This window comes from Corvus cornix, chromosome 4 (genome assembly GCF_000738735.6).
Source record: "Corvus cornix cornix isolate S_Up_H32 chromosome 4, ASM73873v5, whole genome shotgun sequence".
Classification (NCBI taxonomy): domain Eukaryota; kingdom Metazoa; phylum Chordata; class Aves; order Passeriformes; family Corvidae; genus Corvus; species Corvus cornix.
Genome location: NC_046334.1, coordinates 25,564,352 through 25,581,208, shown reverse-complemented (window position 1 = coordinate 25,581,208; position 16,857 = coordinate 25,564,352). Strand labels below are relative to the sequence as shown.

Genomic DNA, 16,857 nt, shown 5'->3' with positions numbered 1-16,857 from the left:
TCTATGGGTGAAATCATGTTCTTAGAGGAAAAAAAAATAATTTTTTTTGTTAAAAGTGACTTCAAATTTTAAATGTCTCAATAAATTACCTTGGTGTTTATTTGTGCGTCAGATCCCTCAGAGAGACCTGAATTGTGTTTGGAGCGCGGGTGCAGGTGATGGGGGCACCCAGCGCGCTGGCTAGGAGGAGAAGGCCGGAGATCTGGCTGCACCCCTGCTGATTCAAGGTGGCTTCACAAAATGCATAGAGGGCCAGCTCCTCACCTGTGGGAGCTGTCTCGAAGCTGGATGGAAGAGCACACGGGCGGAGGTAACGAAGGAGAAAGGGCAGTCCTCGTATGCATTCCATGGAGAAGGTTTATCCTGCAGGGACCAGGCATGAAAAGCCGAAAATCTGAGGGGGTCCAGGGATTTTATAGTGAGGATCGGAAAGGCGGGGATAAGGGATACAGCCAATGAGATTAAGGGAAGAAGGCAGGGTTAAAGCTGAGGGAACCAATGGGATCAACACATGGGAGGGACTTAGGGAAGGAGCCAGTGGGGGTGTTGAAGATTACAGAACTTTCTAGAACTGATGCATAATCAACTAGGGAACATGAATATTCATAATCTGCATAAAACAGGGAGGGGAAAACATCAACCAATCCTATGAGAATGTGTAGATTACAGAACTGGGGGATTATGCGTTCATACCCGAACTGGGAGTGAGTGGTTGAATTTAGGTGCCTGACCCCCGTATTTGGTCTCGGCCGTGCCCTCAAGGGTCAGGGTGGCTGTAGCAACTTGCGCTGCCACACGCAGGGATGTGCAGTGGTGTTCTGCCAGCTTCTGCCAGCTTCCAGCTGCCTTTTAGAGATAGTAACTGGAGAAGTACACTTCTGATGTAGATGGGCCTCTTTCAAAGTAGTGATGCACTTCGAAGTGCATCCTAGTTGTTCGAGTGTCACGAGCAGAATGTTCTCTTGCCCGCTGCCATTATTCTAATCTGTCACCTTTTCCCTTGAGGGGAAAAAAAACCCAACCAAAAACAGTGGTAGTTCTCTTTCCACTAGTTCTGTTGTTGAAGAAACTCAGCTCTCAAGTTACGTTTTGGTACTGCTTTGGGGCCACTGATAAGTGGTGCAGACACCCTGGAGCTGGACAGTGGGCTGGGTGATGGGCACGGTGCCATAGGAATGTGGCTGTTATGCTTTTGGGGCCAGGCTGGAGCTTGAAGCAATTTGGCAGCTTTAGTGGGGTGCAGAGCAGAAGCTGGATGTCTTGTAATCATGGGACCATTCTGGTCAAGCAGTGTACAGGGATGCTCCAAAGTTATCTCCATGCTCAGGAGCCAGCTCAGAGCCTGCAGAGGTTGTTAACTGAGTCTTGGCTTCAGCCACCCAAGGTCCAGGCCGCCTTCTCCAGAAGGAATAAATGGCATCCCTGGGATACCCCTGCTGCTACTCTCATAGGGCTTTTCCCATTTTTTGACAAGTAGAGGGTTGGGTAAAGAGCAAGACAGTGCATTTTTAAGAGCCAGTGCTGCAGCATGGCCTTGTTCACCTAGAGCAAATGAAATGCAGTCTCCTACATCCACAGCTGGATTTGCACCCAGCCGGTGCATTTGGTACCAACTGCAAAGAGCAAGAGTTGAGAGGAAGAGAGCTGATGCTGCTAGAGTTCCTCAGAAGGAGGGTTAGTAAGTCTTGGAGAGCTACTGCCAATATCATGAATTGGCAAAGAGAGGCACTCAACTTCTTGCTGTTCTCAGCACAGATTTTTCTGGTGAGAAAAGGTATTTCAGCAGTACCTGTAAGATGCTAGAAACTTAAGCAGTGGTGGGGTTCAAGGTCATACTGTAGTGCATAAACCACTGGCTTAACTTTTATTCTGCTCTTTATGTGTATGCATACAGTAAAAGGATCTGAGGCCCTTTAAGAAACGCGTCTTCCCCAAATGTCTGTGGCTTTTACTATAGTAGTAATTTTAATTTGTATGTGTTTACAACAGTACTCAGACTTACCTTCTGGGTACGTCCCTGAGGCTGATTTTTGGAAGGGGAAGAAGGTGCTGGTTGCTGCAGTGTTTCTAGGAATGGAGCAAGAGCTGGCTGCTGCAGAGACAAGGTGGTTGGAAGGAGACTATCGCTAGCAGCTCCTCAGGAATGCTACCTGGATATTCCGCCTGCTATAGTAGTGAGGGAGTTTTCTCCTTTCTGTGACTCTATGTTTTCATAAAAGTTGTGGGTTTTCATAATAATAAACATCATTTTTCCTGACTGGTACTAAATTATGGTGTCTGTTGCTTTAGAATATAACAACAGGATCATGTACACACTAAGAGATATTAAAGGTGTAATGTTACAGAACTGCATTTTCAAATTGGGAGCCAATTGACTGTACTACAACAACTTATGCAAAGCAGCTGGATAACCAATGAGACCACAGTCCATCTTTCCCTTCTTGGACTCCTCCTTGCTAGGATGCTTATTAGCATCATCCAGTAAAGATATGAAACTGGTTCTGGCTATTCAACATGCAGACTGCTTCTCGGGAAGCTTTTGACTGAGTAGCACTAGGCATGCAGATAAAATGAAGAGGTGCTGGGCTTCTTTTATACCACTGTCATTGGGACTTGCAGAGGACAAGTTTTAATTGAGAAAATGGTGAGGATATCCTGGAATTTCTATGTTACAGGGTATTGAGTAATGTTGAAATAAGCTAAAAACGTGCTAGAACTGATGGAAACTTCATTGTGAATTTTTGTAGGGCAAAGGAAAGATGATGAGGTATGTGCTTCATAGTATTTCTTACTCTCTTTTGCACAGAAGAAATGAGTTGGCTTTTGCATTAAAACCACAGCTATACAGGCACTTCTTTTGATGTCGGCTTTTGCCCAAGCTGCTATTTACTCTTCTACCTCTGCATCTCTCAGGTGTGCTCATACCAGTGCTTGTATAGATGTTGGATTGGTGAGACTGGAGATCTGCTCCATGCTGACATAGTTTTCATTCCTCAGGATTCTTTCCAGTTGTTTTCCCTCTGTAGTTTATTGTACAGCCCCATAAACAGTTGTGTCAGCATGACTGGGGAGACCTTTGCAAGGAAGGGAGGCTCAGAATATAAAGAGTTAAGAGCCTGTAATGTATCTTCCTTCCCTGCAGATTGTAGCATCATGCCCACTAAATATTAATCGTGGCTTCTTTTCCCTTCTTTTCAGCTTCTCAGCAAAGATGCCTCCAAATGGGAAGGCCTTACATTTTCACCCATCAGTTCTGCATTTTGGAATGCAGTGAGTATCTTACGTTATTGTTATTTTGGTTAATAATGAAGTGTGGAGGAACAGCTATAGTGGGCTCCATTTGGGTAAGAAGCATTAGCTGTGACCATGCCATCCTCTGAAAAATAGAGAACTAGTAAATAATTGCCACAGAGCTGGAAGTGCATTTCTTGCCTTGCAGTGTTTTGTAAAAATCAACATAGTTCTGAGAAGGAGGAAAAGCTAATAGGGGATATAATGTATTCTGGGTGTATATTTCAGGTGATTCTGCATGAATGTCAAATAATTGCTTCATGCTGGTTGTTCGTTTTTTGAAAGATTGCCTTTCTAGCGGGGGAATAGCTTGTTTCCTTTAAATTCTGAAAACAAAATCCAGAGAGTCCCAAGCAAAACATACTGGTAGAATAAATGAGATTTTTCTTAGTACTCTTTCAAGAAAACGTTAAAAATTGTTCTTAAGTGATAATCAGCCTTTGACCTACCAGTAATCAGAAAGAAACTCAGTCCCCTTGTGAGTTAAAGGAGTATTTCAGAGGGTGTACTGGAGGAATGCCTAAGCTGTTGGGGTTTAGGATGTACTAACTAAAGCAAAAGCCTTAAGAGAATTATGGCTTTAGCTGACGAAACAATCAGTTGTTTAAACCTTTTTATTCAAAACTTTGTGCTTTGTAAGGGTTATTTTTTCTTTTGACTCCTAGTTACTCCAATGAGTTTTGGCTAAGTGTAGCCCACATCCCAGTGTTACGGGAAAGACAAAATTTGTTTGACATGTTTCCAAAGATTAATTACAACTAAATAATTGTTGCAGATCAACATTTTTTAAACTGATATGTGTTGCTTCTTTCATGCATTGCCTGTGTTTATAAAGTGAATAATTTATTTAACTTTATTTTCCCCCTGCTTTAGGTTACTGGGTTTACCCAGAGCTAAAATGCTACATGCCTACAACCCTAGTAGAGATAGAGATGTTGTAGTCAATTCAGTGTTTACAGCTACTAGACAGTTTCATGTGTCTCCTGCTCATAGCCGGGTGAGTGCTGATGTACTTTTGGAAACTATGTAATGGCCGAGTGCCAAGCCTTCGTGCTTCCTTTGGCATAAGCTCTTCATTCTGTGTTTTTGTGCTTTTTTGTAGGACCTCCAACTCTTTTTCTGTTTTGCTAGTGGCTTTTTTGTTCACTTCTACTTAGACTTGTTTGGGAGAGGACATCCAAAACCTGCAGTAGGAAATGTGTTTGACAGTAACAGAAGAAGAGAAGAATTTTTCAATGTTAGAGGCTGTTTAAATCTCATTCTGCTCTAAAGCAGCATTATGCAGTAATCCACAGGCATGTGGGTGTTTTACAGCCACGAATTTTCAGTCTTTTGAGTGGCCTTGCATATTTGTCAGAAAAACCTGCAGTGAAATGTTTTATGTATTTTGTAGTGCAATTATGGGCATAATTGCCTTTATGATCTAAGACCATTATTTTAACTCTGATTTTTTTTTAACAATGTATAACAATATAATGCATGTTAAGAATGAATTGCTGTGATCTCAGTTGGATGAAGCTCAGTTTTTATCCTCCACTGATGTGCAAAGGGGTTTTATTATGTTTTCATCTGATTTTTGCTTTTACTGTAGCTGGATGGGCATAACTGTGCAGACATAAACATCATTGTTCCTCCAGCCAGACTATCTGGTTACTAACAGTGTTGCCTAAGTTCAGCTTTGACTGATTTGCTTGTGTATCACAGAGGTATTGATTCACTTTGCTATAGCCATCTGCCTCTGTGTGGGGGAAGTGTTTTTGGGCATGCAGAGGCTGGCAGTGCTGCATGGTTAAGATCTTATGCAAAAAGAAGCCTTGACTGATGAGGGCCCATGCTAGCTGAGAAACTCCAGCCATAACTTGGCAAGCTGCTGTGTGATTTTGGTTCTTGTCTGTAGTAAGAGTTGAGAGTGCACAGATGAAACTTCTCAGCGCTGAGGTTCTGCTTAGTGGGATCTACAGACAGGGATGTACATGTGGAAGTGTCCTCTGGGCCCTGTGACTGAATGGTGAGTGTGTGCTCACTGGCACCAAGCAAGCAAGCTTCTTTGTGGTCTCTGCAGGTGATTCCAGCGATGGGAAAGATGTCTTTCAGAGTACTCTTCCTGCCAACGGAAGAAGGCAGTATTGAAAGCTCATTATTTATAAATACCTCATCTCATGGAGTACTTTCATATCAGGTAACTACTCTTGTTTTTCATATCAGGGAACTGCTCAGCTTGGGTTTTGGATTTACTTGCGTTTTAAAAAGTGATTTTCATAATTTTAGGGACTTTTAAAGTTCATTGAATTCCTGATACAGATCAGGTGGGGTAGTGTTAACAATTCATCCCTTTTACCAGATTGTTCTAGTGTCATGATCACATACATGTATATCATTAAAATTACTGCTCTTAGTGGTAGTAAAACCAAGTTCATTTGTATGTGTGCACTTAAAAGATCACGATCTGATCGTTTCATATATTAGTGCAGTCTAGACTGCACTGTGCTGGAATGCATTTATTGGGAAAAACCCATTAGGAAATATTTTAGGTGGCTTTCAGCTGCTCTGCAGGATTTTATGTAAACACATTGGGGATGTAGCACAGGGTCAGAGGTTTAGGCCTTTAAAGCATGAAAGTCAAAATAATGGTTGTGCATTAAGGCTGTCTGTTTTCTGACTAACTGGTGAATTCAAGCAGGTCTAGCTTTTTAAAAATTTTATAAGGAACACTATGTACTCCAAATTCTTGTTAATTTGGCAAAGAAAAATCTTAACCCTGAATTTCGTGATTTAAAAAGAGTGTCAGCTTTAATCAATCATCAAACTATTTAATTCCTGTACTTTGTTACTGTGCTGGAAAACAAAGCTCCTTACATAGAAGCTTAGGTAAGTTCAGTTGAAATACACGGGGTTTTAATACAAATGTTGCATTTATCTAGTATTTATTAGCGGTAATGCCACATTTGGCAGTAACATTTCATCAAGGATGAGGAAAAAGTGCATTATAGGGTGGTTGACCTTTTCTTTTTGACATCTCTCCCCTCCCTGTGCTCACTCCTGACCCCTTCATTTATTGCCCAGTCAGCTCAGCCTTTTATCAACAAGTTGCAGGGAAGCAGTTGTCAGTTTCACCTCAAAATTGGTTTGTTTCCTGTTGGACTGCTGCAAAAGTCAGTAGCAGACTGGTTTTCATGTACATTTTCACCAGCCACCTGAGACAGAGGAAGTAGCTGCCCATGTTTTCAGCTCGCATTAGGTTTAAGAGTTTCAAAAGGAGGCATGACTTGAGTGTTTGTTGCACAGTTACAGTGCTCTTGAGAGCCCCAAAGCCTTGAAGCTTTTGATGTTTCTAATGCATTTATGCAAGAGTGTGTACAGAAGAATCACCCAAATGGAGACGAGGTACCATTATAGTAAAATGTACTTTATAAATACCTGCATTAAAAGCAAATGGCATATTCCCTTTGTTCTGGTATTTTCTATCTGTAGTCAAAGATCTTCAGTGAACGTAGAATGCATTTTATTATCCTCTTAATTAAAAATATGTGGATTTTTCCTATTAAAAAATAATAAATCTTTGCATACAAGTGAAAAGCCCCAGGTAATTTTTCTTAGCCTCTAATGATCCCCTGCCTCCTTGATACCTCCTGGCTCCACAACCCCCAGTTATTGTCATAAACTCATCTTGGTGGAGCAAAATATAAATGCAGTAGAACCATCCAAATTACAAATCTTATAGTGTTCTGAAAATTGCAGTCTTTAAAAACCAAAATAATGAGAAAATATTTTACTCAGTTTTTAAGGCAAAGCCATTGAATTCAGTATTCAATGGGACTAGTAACAAAGTTTTCTCAGAAATTACTGCACTCCCAAATGGTGATACGTGTATTGTAATTGCCTGAAGAATAGTAGGAGAATTTAGATACTTTCTTTTTAAGATCACCTGATGCTCTGCTGGTGAGTGCTTTGTTTTGTTTTTGTAATAGTGCCTGAATGAGTGATGATTCTAAAGTGCTATTTATGTGTATGATTACTTTCTACATTGCAACTTTATTGTCCTTCAAAAGAATCTAACGTGAAAAACTGATCTGTTTCTTGGGAAGATTGTTGTTATTAGCAAAATAGTTTTGGAAGTTGCTGGTATAAATTCTAGGTGTTGATGTAATGACCTTGTTTTTTTAATACCAGGTTTTTGGAACAGGAACTCTGATGTCTTCTCCAGAAGAACCTAAAGTGCAGCTAGCAAATGCCTACTTACTGCTTCCACACATTCAAAACATCCAGGCATCACACACGCTGGTACAGTATACATTTCAAGGGGGATGAAACCTAAATCTGCTTAACCACAAAAGATTTTTGACCTCAGGTTGTTGGGATGCAAGCAAGGAACATTAGCAAAAAATCCAAGTACCAGTGACTGCAGGAGAAAGATTGCAAGATACAGGGTTACTGTGATCAGCTGCTTTTATGAGACAGTCTTTGGCATTTAAACTATTCACACTTGTTCTTCTTTGTGCTCCTGTGGTGGGGTGCCCTTTAAATTGTGCTGGCAAAACTATTTGTGTGGCCCTGCTCTGACTGAACTGGGGAATTGGTCTGTCCTTAACAAAAAAATAAACTTCATACCATAAAATTGAGAAGGGCAGGAAGTTGTATTGGTTTGTTCTGTTTTTTACTTCTGGCCAGTTCCCCATGTGAGTTCACAGCAGGGCTGCACCAACAGTTTGCTGCAGTTAAAAAGCATGGCGTGCTGCATGGATGAGAATGGGAGCTGGGAATCAGGCTGCAGCAATCCCTCCTGCCCCTATCAGTGCTGAAGATACCAGCTTTGCTTACCTCATCTTGACAAGGAGCTCTGGAGAACAAAGCAAGCTGAATTTATGAGGCATAAATACTTGAGTTGAAAGAAGCTTTAATGATTTCTGTCATTTGGTTGCACTTGCAGGTATTTTCGTAGTCTTCCAGTCCATACAGAGCCTTTCAAGTGAATAACTAATTTGAAAAATTGATCGTTCAGATTTTCTGTTGTATTATACACAGACACTGTTTTTCTAAAAACATACTTAGAATATCTTAGCATGTAACAAAATTTAATACTTCATCTAAATGTAAGCTGTGTTCATTGCCTTTGTGATGCCTTCTGTTCTACCTGAGAAAAATTGCCAGCACATATTGTATTTTTCAGTCTGCTATGTATATGTTAGGTCAATCTTACCTCTATGCAAGGATAGTGCACAATTTCCTTCTCTCCCTTTCTTTTCTTCCATGCCAGTCTCTTCGTTGTAGTCACATCATTGTGTTTGCTTGTGGATGTACAAAGACAGAGTCTTGGAAAGGAAGCAAAAATCTTAAGGTTTTGTAATTTGGGGTGCTAGAGGTAGAACTGAGAAGGGGTTTTTTATGCTGTTTATGTGTGCATCTTCACATAGCTTCACATAGCTTGATGGGTTGTTGTCAGGTAGTGTCTGAAAGTTGTATACATGCTTTTTCACAGTTCAGTCTGAATTCCTGAGTAGAGAAGCTTCGGGGAACATCTGACATTTTCCTTACTGTAGAGTGACAAACATTATCCTATGCTTTATCTGCATGGAGTACAAGTTTGAGGTCGTGTTTAGCAGTGCAGCATGGTACCACCTGGCACTGGCCTCATTGTAGGACATGAGGTGGGAGAGAGTGTTGACTCAGTTCTCCAATCTCTGGGTGTAATTTTTCTGTGCTGTGCTGTAATTGAGGAAACACTCTTCACTGCATGTTATCATTTTGGGCAGAAATGCTGCAGCAGTCGGATGGGCTCCTCAGCTGTTGAAGATGAAAGACAAGATCTAAATACTGGAGAGGAGTTTATGGTTTGAGTTCGGGTTCCTTTTAGAAGAATGTTTCTCTACAGCTAGCTGTTCTCTCCAGAAGTGCCTTCTTTAATTCACCTTCCTTATATTCTGATGCAGATCCCTTAAAAAAATGGTATCATTCTGCTTTGTCCAGTTTCTATTTTAAGTTCAGAAAAGGTAGAAGGAAGAGAGGTTGGTGAGGTCTGAGTGAGTAAATACACATGGGCGAACTGGAGGATACATAACTATTACACATAGAATGGAGGCTTGTAGTGAAAAAGCATTTAAAACAAACCAGTCATACTCACTTAGCTGTGCACATTTCTTTTCCCCTGTTTATTTTTAGCTGACATAAAATACCAGGGTAAATTCAGGATAGCATAAGCCTCATTTGCACATCCCTTTTCACCTCGGGATGATTGAGTTCTAACCTTGGGTGATAGTGTCTAGTTTGATACACTGAAGGTGTCCTTACCTCTGAAGTCCCCTGATAACTGCTTGGAAACCTCAGACAGAGAGCTGCATGCTGTGTGTCTGTTTTTTTGCCTAAGTTGTCCCCTATTTTAAAGGTGGTTGTGTTTAAATTGTTCACTAATACTGACATCCTTGGTCAACAAGGCCAGAAAAGTTTTGACATCATTAGTCCCATCATGTGCTAGGTAAAGTGACTTCCCAGAATTGCTGGAGGCCTTGTTACCCCTAATACAAGCTACTTTGATGATTGGAAACCTACACCTGACTTCTAATTTAAGTTGCTTTGTGGCCAGTTTATATATTAAGATGCACATTTAATTTATGTAACTCTTCCTGCTTCTGACACTTAGAAGCATTTGTAGCTGGCACCAGAACTTTCAGCTTTCACTTTGCCAAGCTGAACAATCCATGCTCTGCAGTGTCTTTAGTAATGGGCTGTCCCTTTTGCCACCGAATTGACCACCCCTTTTATAGCTTCTTCAATTTGTAAAAACTTGTTTTGAAGGTCAAGGCCAGACCTGTAAATAGGGATATGGGTAAAATTGTGCCACTGTAGGGTTATTTGTGTTGGAAATGTAACATAAACCTGGGGATTATAGATGGAAATTTACCTCTACAGTACTGTTTCCATTGGAAATGCAATATGCCACAGGTTTATATTTGAATTTTTTGTGGAAAATGAACATCCATGGATTTCGTGCATTGTTTTTATCTTTTAGTGGGCAAAGCACAAAGGCCTTTTTTTTTCTCCTTCATTCCCCCACATTTTTAAGCAGAAACTCTTGTGCTTAATAAGAAAGCAGAAAGAAAAGGCAAACGTGCCTTTTTTACTGTTGAATTTCTCCATCTTTCTGTTGCCCTTTTCAAAGTTTCAGCATTTGAAGGGTTTGGGATTGGCCTGTGGTCCTGGATCCCAGGATTCCTGGGCTCATGGCTCACTCATTGGGAGGAAAGAAGAGCTGTGTCCCACACTGTGAGTTCGTGGTACGTCCACGTGGCCATTCAGCAGTGGCTAGTTACCACTAAGCCGTAACAGATGGTGGAGCCCATATAGGTCGTCGTTGTTTACCCAGCTTCTGGGTGTAGTCTTCGCTATAGTTGCCTGGTTTTTTTGGCATTGTTTAGTATTTGGACAGCACTAACAGGGCAGCTACATCACTGCCTCTCTGTGTTCAGGATGGTGGAAATGTCAGTGGAGGAGTGGCATGCAGGGTGGAGGGTCTTATCGTAGGAGACACAGATATCGCTTTGCTGACTTCCCAGAGGAGTTCAAAGTTTATGAACTGACGACTTGGGAAATACTGCAAGTACTGACAGGAATGTAACACTCCTTAAGCCATGTTTTGCTTTGTCCAAGTGCGGTGCTTGGGCGTGGAGAGGGAAGAAAGGACGACAGTAGGGCTTTCTTGGTGTGCTATCCTGATAACTGCCTGCAAAAAACTGATGGAACTCTGCTGAATCATTATTACAGGGACAGCTTATTAACATCATTCCGAGCGGAAATACCACTTTAGGGCCAAGGACTGTCCAGGACAGGAACTTTGAGGGATCAGCCTACAGGAAGAAGAGGAGGATTGTTCAGTGTTGTTCTTTTTTAATGATACTGTAGCCAAACTCCAGAAAGTGATTTGAACTCTACAGTCCTGGTAATGATGTGAGAATATATCTGAAAATCTTTTAGAGAGCTGTGTGTTACTGAGACCTCATTGATGGTTGAATTGTTTTCTAAATAATTGCCAACTCTGCTGTCCCCCAGCGAGAATCCTAGCCCTTTGTCAGGAGTGGGACTCCTTGGAGATGGATAGTTCAGGTTTTTAGGGTTTTATTGAAAGAGGCCTCTATTTCTTTAAAATTTAAACTTGAGAACTTATCAAACTGCCAAGAATTTATGTTGCTTCTATCAATTGTCTTTGTTCAGTTCATAGAGGATTTGTGGGTGCTGAGTGTGTGTGTATATTCAAATATGTATACCTAATACAAAATAGTTGCACCAGGTAATTAAGTGGCAATAGTTGTAATGCTTTGCAGAGTTCTTGCTCAGTTTTCCCTGCTGTGCCTCTCCTTTTCAATTTGCCTGTGGTACAAATATTTGCTGCATAACTCAGCTCTCTGCTCTCATTCATTAGCAGTGATATTTACAGTATAAATGGAGTGCTTGCACTGCTGGGAGAGATAGTCCTGGATTTGTCTGATTGGAAACTCTGCTTCTGACAGTGTTTTCTTCTCAGATGCATTATCTCCTCTTTAGGGTTAACTCAGAGCCATCCTGCCAGTCCTGTAAGATATTAGGCACGACAGTTATGCATTATTGTCTGCCTTAGAGAAATGCAAACCCGTTTCCTTTTCTGAAGATAGCCTCACAAGGAAATAAAAATTTCCCCTAGAAAGCAGATGAACATCAAATACAGCCCCAGTAGCACTTTTCCCCCCCACCCTGTGCATTAGAAGCTTCAATTTTAAGGTGACAGCAGCTCCTATGTTAGATCTATGCCAGGTCAAGAAAAACAAAGGCTGGAAAAAATACGATGTAGCTGATATTTTTAACAGAGATGTGGGTTCTTAAATGACTTCAAACTACAGTGGCATTGAATAAGGGCTAACAAATCCTTATTTAGGACCATGAAAGCAGTAGTGTTCTTCCAAGAAGTGCTGAGAAGGCAAGTCTAATCATCAGGTTTTATCTGATCAGAAAATGACCCCCAAAGTTGTAAATCTTACTGCCTTGTTAAAACTCCACCAGCAGCCATGGCTGTGAGGGGGGTTAGGAAATGATGCATGTTTTGAAATCAAATGGGGTTTTTTTTTCTGCTCTCACAATTTGGTAAGAACAAAAACATCTGTGAAAAAAAAAAGGAGTTTGCAGGGGTTTGAGTCCCCCAGAAAGCTGTGCTGGGGAAAGCGTTTGGGTTGCCACCAACCACCTTTGCAGGGACTATATCGCCCTCTTGCGTGAAGCCTCAGTCATTTTGGTATGAAATCCTGTTGAGTCGGGAATGCAGATCTTGGCTTCCTTTTATAAAACTGAGCCCTGTGAAATGCCACACGTGTGCTAAATCTCTCTTTTCACGTGCCCCTGCCTGTCCCCTTTCTCCTGTCTTAGAGAGGTATGAAATAGGGTGTTAGATACCTTCAAAAGTTTTTTCACAATTTTGCTTTTCAGCATCAAATTATTGAAATTGTTTGAAGTCAGTTTAATCAACACCTTCAAAAACCTGAACCTGCAGATACCCTACTCAGATATTTCAGTATCGCAAGAGAAACAGAGGGCAGGGGTTCCACATCAGCCTCAAAATTAGCACGAAATTTGGCTGTAAGTAAGGCACTGATAGAGTGACAGGTCTGCCATTCTGATTCTGGCTTTTTTTTTTTTTTTTTAAATTTAATTTAGGATCAAGATATACTGGCTGTGCAGTTTCTGCAAGTAATTTGGCAGTGCAGATTTCCAGATAGCTTTCATGAACTGTACTTGGCTTTGTTGGTGCTGTTGCCCCATTAGATTTATTAGTGCTTTACAAGCTGGCACAGTCAATGTCATCTTTTCTTTTCTTTTCTTTTCCCATTCTAGTCAATAAAAAGGCAAAACAAGTATTTTCTGTCTGTCCATTTTGGCATGAAGCCTGTGTGTCAGACCATGTCCAAGAAGCATTATGTTCTTGGCCTAGATACTGTATTTCAATATCCAGTCAGCAAAGAAAATACACAGAAAACAAGGAAATAAGCTTTTATATTGCACACAAGGGTCTGTTGAATACAGATTTTTGGCATAAGAAAATTTTTAAGAGTTCTCATGCTGATGCTGTATAAATATTTAATAATCATGTGTAATAAGTTTTTGATGTTGATAAGTAGGTAGATATTGATGGAGTCCTGAGATTCAGAGTTTAATTGCTGGACTACTGTACAGAGTAATTGTAGTCATTAAAAAAATTCCTTACATTGCTGTGTTCTGTATATGAGGAAGCAGTCCTATTATCTTTATAAATTATGGTATGTGAATTAGATTTATATAACATTTGAAGCAATGTGTTTGATGTTTTCATCACTTTTCTTTTCTTACAGACAGAAACTATGAATGCCAGTCTATTACGGGTTCATCTTGAGTGCAGTTTACCTAATGACACATATCAGCTAGTTAAGGTATGTTTTATTATTATTTTATATCTGTGTAAGTCTTCTATTTTAAACCAAGCTTAGAGGGACGCTTTCCAGAGCTCTAGAAATTTTAGCAACATTGCAGTTTCCAGTGTCTCAGTTTAAATGGGAATTGTGTTTTTATAAAACTGTATCCTCTGATGTAAATGAAATGTCACACACATCACACTAAAATCTTTAGGAATAAAGGAGATGAAAAAAGATACCCACCATCCCATAAACCTCCCAAAAAACTAAACCAAAACCAGTCCAACAGGCTAAGCATTCTGATAGGTAGGTGTTGTACTACTTAGATTAGATTTCTGTAATTTTTTTCTCCGGAAACTTTTCATGAGTGTCTGGTTCACAGTGAGAAGTGATCAGTGAGCTGGAGAGGCTGAAGCCTGGGCTGCCTGGGCTGTGTTCCTGGGGATGTGAGGGCGGCTGTGGTGCTGGACAGAGCTGCGGAGGGGCGAGTGTGTTAGCAGGGACTCCCCCTCCAAAAGCACTGAGCCTTCAGGACAGTAGGTTATCTCCTTGGCCTGGGCAGTGCCATCTGAGTCCTCTTCCCGTCTCTCCTCAAGCATCCTTACACAGTAGGTGGGTGCTACTCACTGTGGGTGTGGTGTTGGGTCAGACACAGACCCGCGCTGTGGCCGGCGGCACCGCTTTCCCCAGGAGTGATGAGGCCCAGGCTCCAGAGCTGTATTCCTGTGTGTTGCACAGGGCAGCATTCCTGTGCTGCTTTGCTTCCACGTTTGGTTCTTGCAGTGCACAGTGCATTGAGGTGCTTGAGGTGCACCTGAGCGTTGGAGGCTGCATGGGGTGCAGCTGTCTGCCCTTTGATCTGACTTCCCAAGGGTGCACTGTGCCTGTGCTCCAGTCGCTATGGCAGCCTCCTCTCCTGCTCCTGGCAGCCATTTCAAGTGCTGAGAGTCTCTGGTGCTGTGTGAGCTGTGAGCTGGCATCCCATCCTCAGGCGCTTCCCACTCCTGCTGTACTTCCTTGCAGCACTTGAGATTAGCTGGAAGTGTGTTGCTGCAATTCTGAGAGCACTTCACGTGCCTGTTGTCTCCTCCTCCATCCGGAGCAAGTCTTCTTGGTAGGGCATCGGAGCCTGAGTTTAGCGACCTTGTGGTTTGATGCAGGACCAATGAATGTTATTCACTGTTGATTGTCTAGTTCTGTTCTGCTTTGCTGGCTTTAATTTTTTTTGCCAAATGGTGTCTGTGTCTTTGTAGTTGCTATGACTTAGCTGTGTTAACAGCAGCCACTGCTTACAGATGGAAATAAGATCCTATTTGTATTTTTCTGAAGTATTCTAGCCAGACAACAGTGTTTTCTATTAAGAATTGTACATGTATGTTTGTTTTTTTAAAATTACTTCAGTGAGAAATGGAGACAAAAACACAGGATTTGGAAAAATTAACTATAAACAGACCAGTGAACATGAACTGTCTTCTTACCATTAAGACACATGCATCAGTCTGTTTATGGCACATTTTATTGAAGGCAGAGGATTTAACAAAGGAAACTGTTTTGCAGTCCCTGAGGTGAGACTGACTAAGACAGTTTATAAATTTGCATTCTCTCAAGGTTCAGTGTCTTTTTTAGTTGTTTTTGTCTTTGTTTTTGCTGTGCTCTCTGTACCTGCACTGTGTTTGGTTTCTGCTGAGATTTTAGCAAAGGTCCTAATTACTTCTGTTTTGCCAGCACTTTGGTGCTGGAAACCTTGTCTGTTAGATAATACCTTTGATTAATTTCTCAGAGTACCTTAGTGTAGTGAACTTCTTCTGTTCTGTCCCCCATCACACACACACCATATCCCTTTGTCTCACTCCAGAGTTGCTGTTTTATGTCCGATGACCCAATGCTGCTAGAAATGAGCTTAACAGTAAGAGTGGAAAATGCCCAGCAAGATTTTGTGGAGCACAGACAATACTTACTGGAGAATCTTTTTGTAGTTTATGTAGCAATGGAAAGAACAAAGACCTCAGGTAAGTCTTAAATCTGCCTGTTAAGTGTAATACAGCTTGGTTTTATACATAATTTGCAATTTGGTATCCTAAATTGAATTGAATTCAGTAACAGCTTAACTTCACAAGTAGGGGAAACAAAGTTCAGTTAAACAGAGCGTGCAGGAAATTGTGTAGGGCAGAGTTATCATAAGCAGAGTTCTCTTCATAAAGGTAACAATTGTAAAGTTGTAAACTACATCTTTTTCATTCTTTAGTCCCCCGTGCTTATGCATCTGCTTAAACAGTAGGGAAAGATGACATGGTCCTTTGAATTCTACAACTGCATCTCTGGTTTCCCATTAATTAAATCAACCATTATGGGACTGTGAAGGCAGAATGGTTTATACAGTACTGGCGAGAGTGGCTGTTATGGAAAGTAGGGTAATGAGGTAATACAGATGTGCACATCATTTGTTCTTGTAAGCTAGAATTCCACAGGCAAAACAATCAACTCCTTGCAGTTTCTTTATGCTGCAAATCCTCTGAATCCAGGGGATTTAAAATTATTTATAGAGTCTTGCAGTCTATTAGAACAGCTTTTTTTAGACATTTTTGCCAGTTTTCCCTTCTGACTGGAGAAGAAGAAACTGCTTAAGAGTCCAGATTAAAATAATATTTTTTAACATACTTATTGAAAGAGTGTGATCTTTCTGTCTTTTGAGAAATGCATTTCAAAATCTAGTCACAAAACAATAGATACAATATACACAAGAAAATGTCCACAATATGTACTGCTTCCCTTGTGCCTGTTCTGTGATATTTCACAGAGCTGAAACTGAAATACCCGCTGCAAACCTAGTTTCCCTGCCAGTGAGATGCCAGGGCTTTGTTGAGTTGTGGATTTACATTTATTCTGATGCTGGTAGAAAATTGTTCCCATCTGTTCTGTCAAGGGCGCTCACTGTTAACACTTTTGGTGGTTAAAGTACTAGAAATATGCTTTTAGGGCTGTTTTCTGTTAAATATAGTGCAGCTATAAGTCCTCTCTGTGCTAGAGGCTGGTCCTGTAAGCCTTTTGGATTAGCTGTTGGTGGGATGTTAGCACCTAGAGTGGGACAGCAGGTAGGCAGGGCTGCACAGGGGAACTCACCAGTTGGAAAGGCTGAAGAGCTTGTGCTTTAAGAGTATGTGCT

The 16,857-nt window shown here is 41.1% G+C and overlaps 1 protein-coding gene across 8 annotated transcripts in view; it reads left to right on the top strand.

The window, feature by feature from the left end:
- The window catches only part of TMEM131L (transmembrane 131 like), an 81,652-nt gene that overhangs the window by 32,485 nt on the left and 32,310 nt on the right, over nt 1-16,857 (top strand). For 7 of the 8 annotated variants that reach the window (XM_039550757.1, XM_039550761.1, XM_039550756.1 and 4 more), the window contains exons 4-9: nt 3,199-3,270; nt 4,165-4,288; nt 5,354-5,470; nt 7,462-7,572; nt 13,635-13,712; nt 15,550-15,703. In XM_039550757.1, coding sequence (XP_039406691.1) covers nt 3,199-3,270; nt 4,165-4,288; nt 5,354-5,470; nt 7,462-7,572; nt 13,635-13,712; nt 15,550-15,703 — 656 coding nt within the window. Of the gene's footprint in view, nt 1-3,198; nt 3,271-4,164; nt 4,289-5,353; nt 5,471-7,461; nt 7,573-13,634; nt 13,713-15,161; nt 15,260-15,549; nt 15,704-16,857 lie in introns of those variants that run through there. The other variant, XM_019293337.3, reaches the window with a different exon arrangement.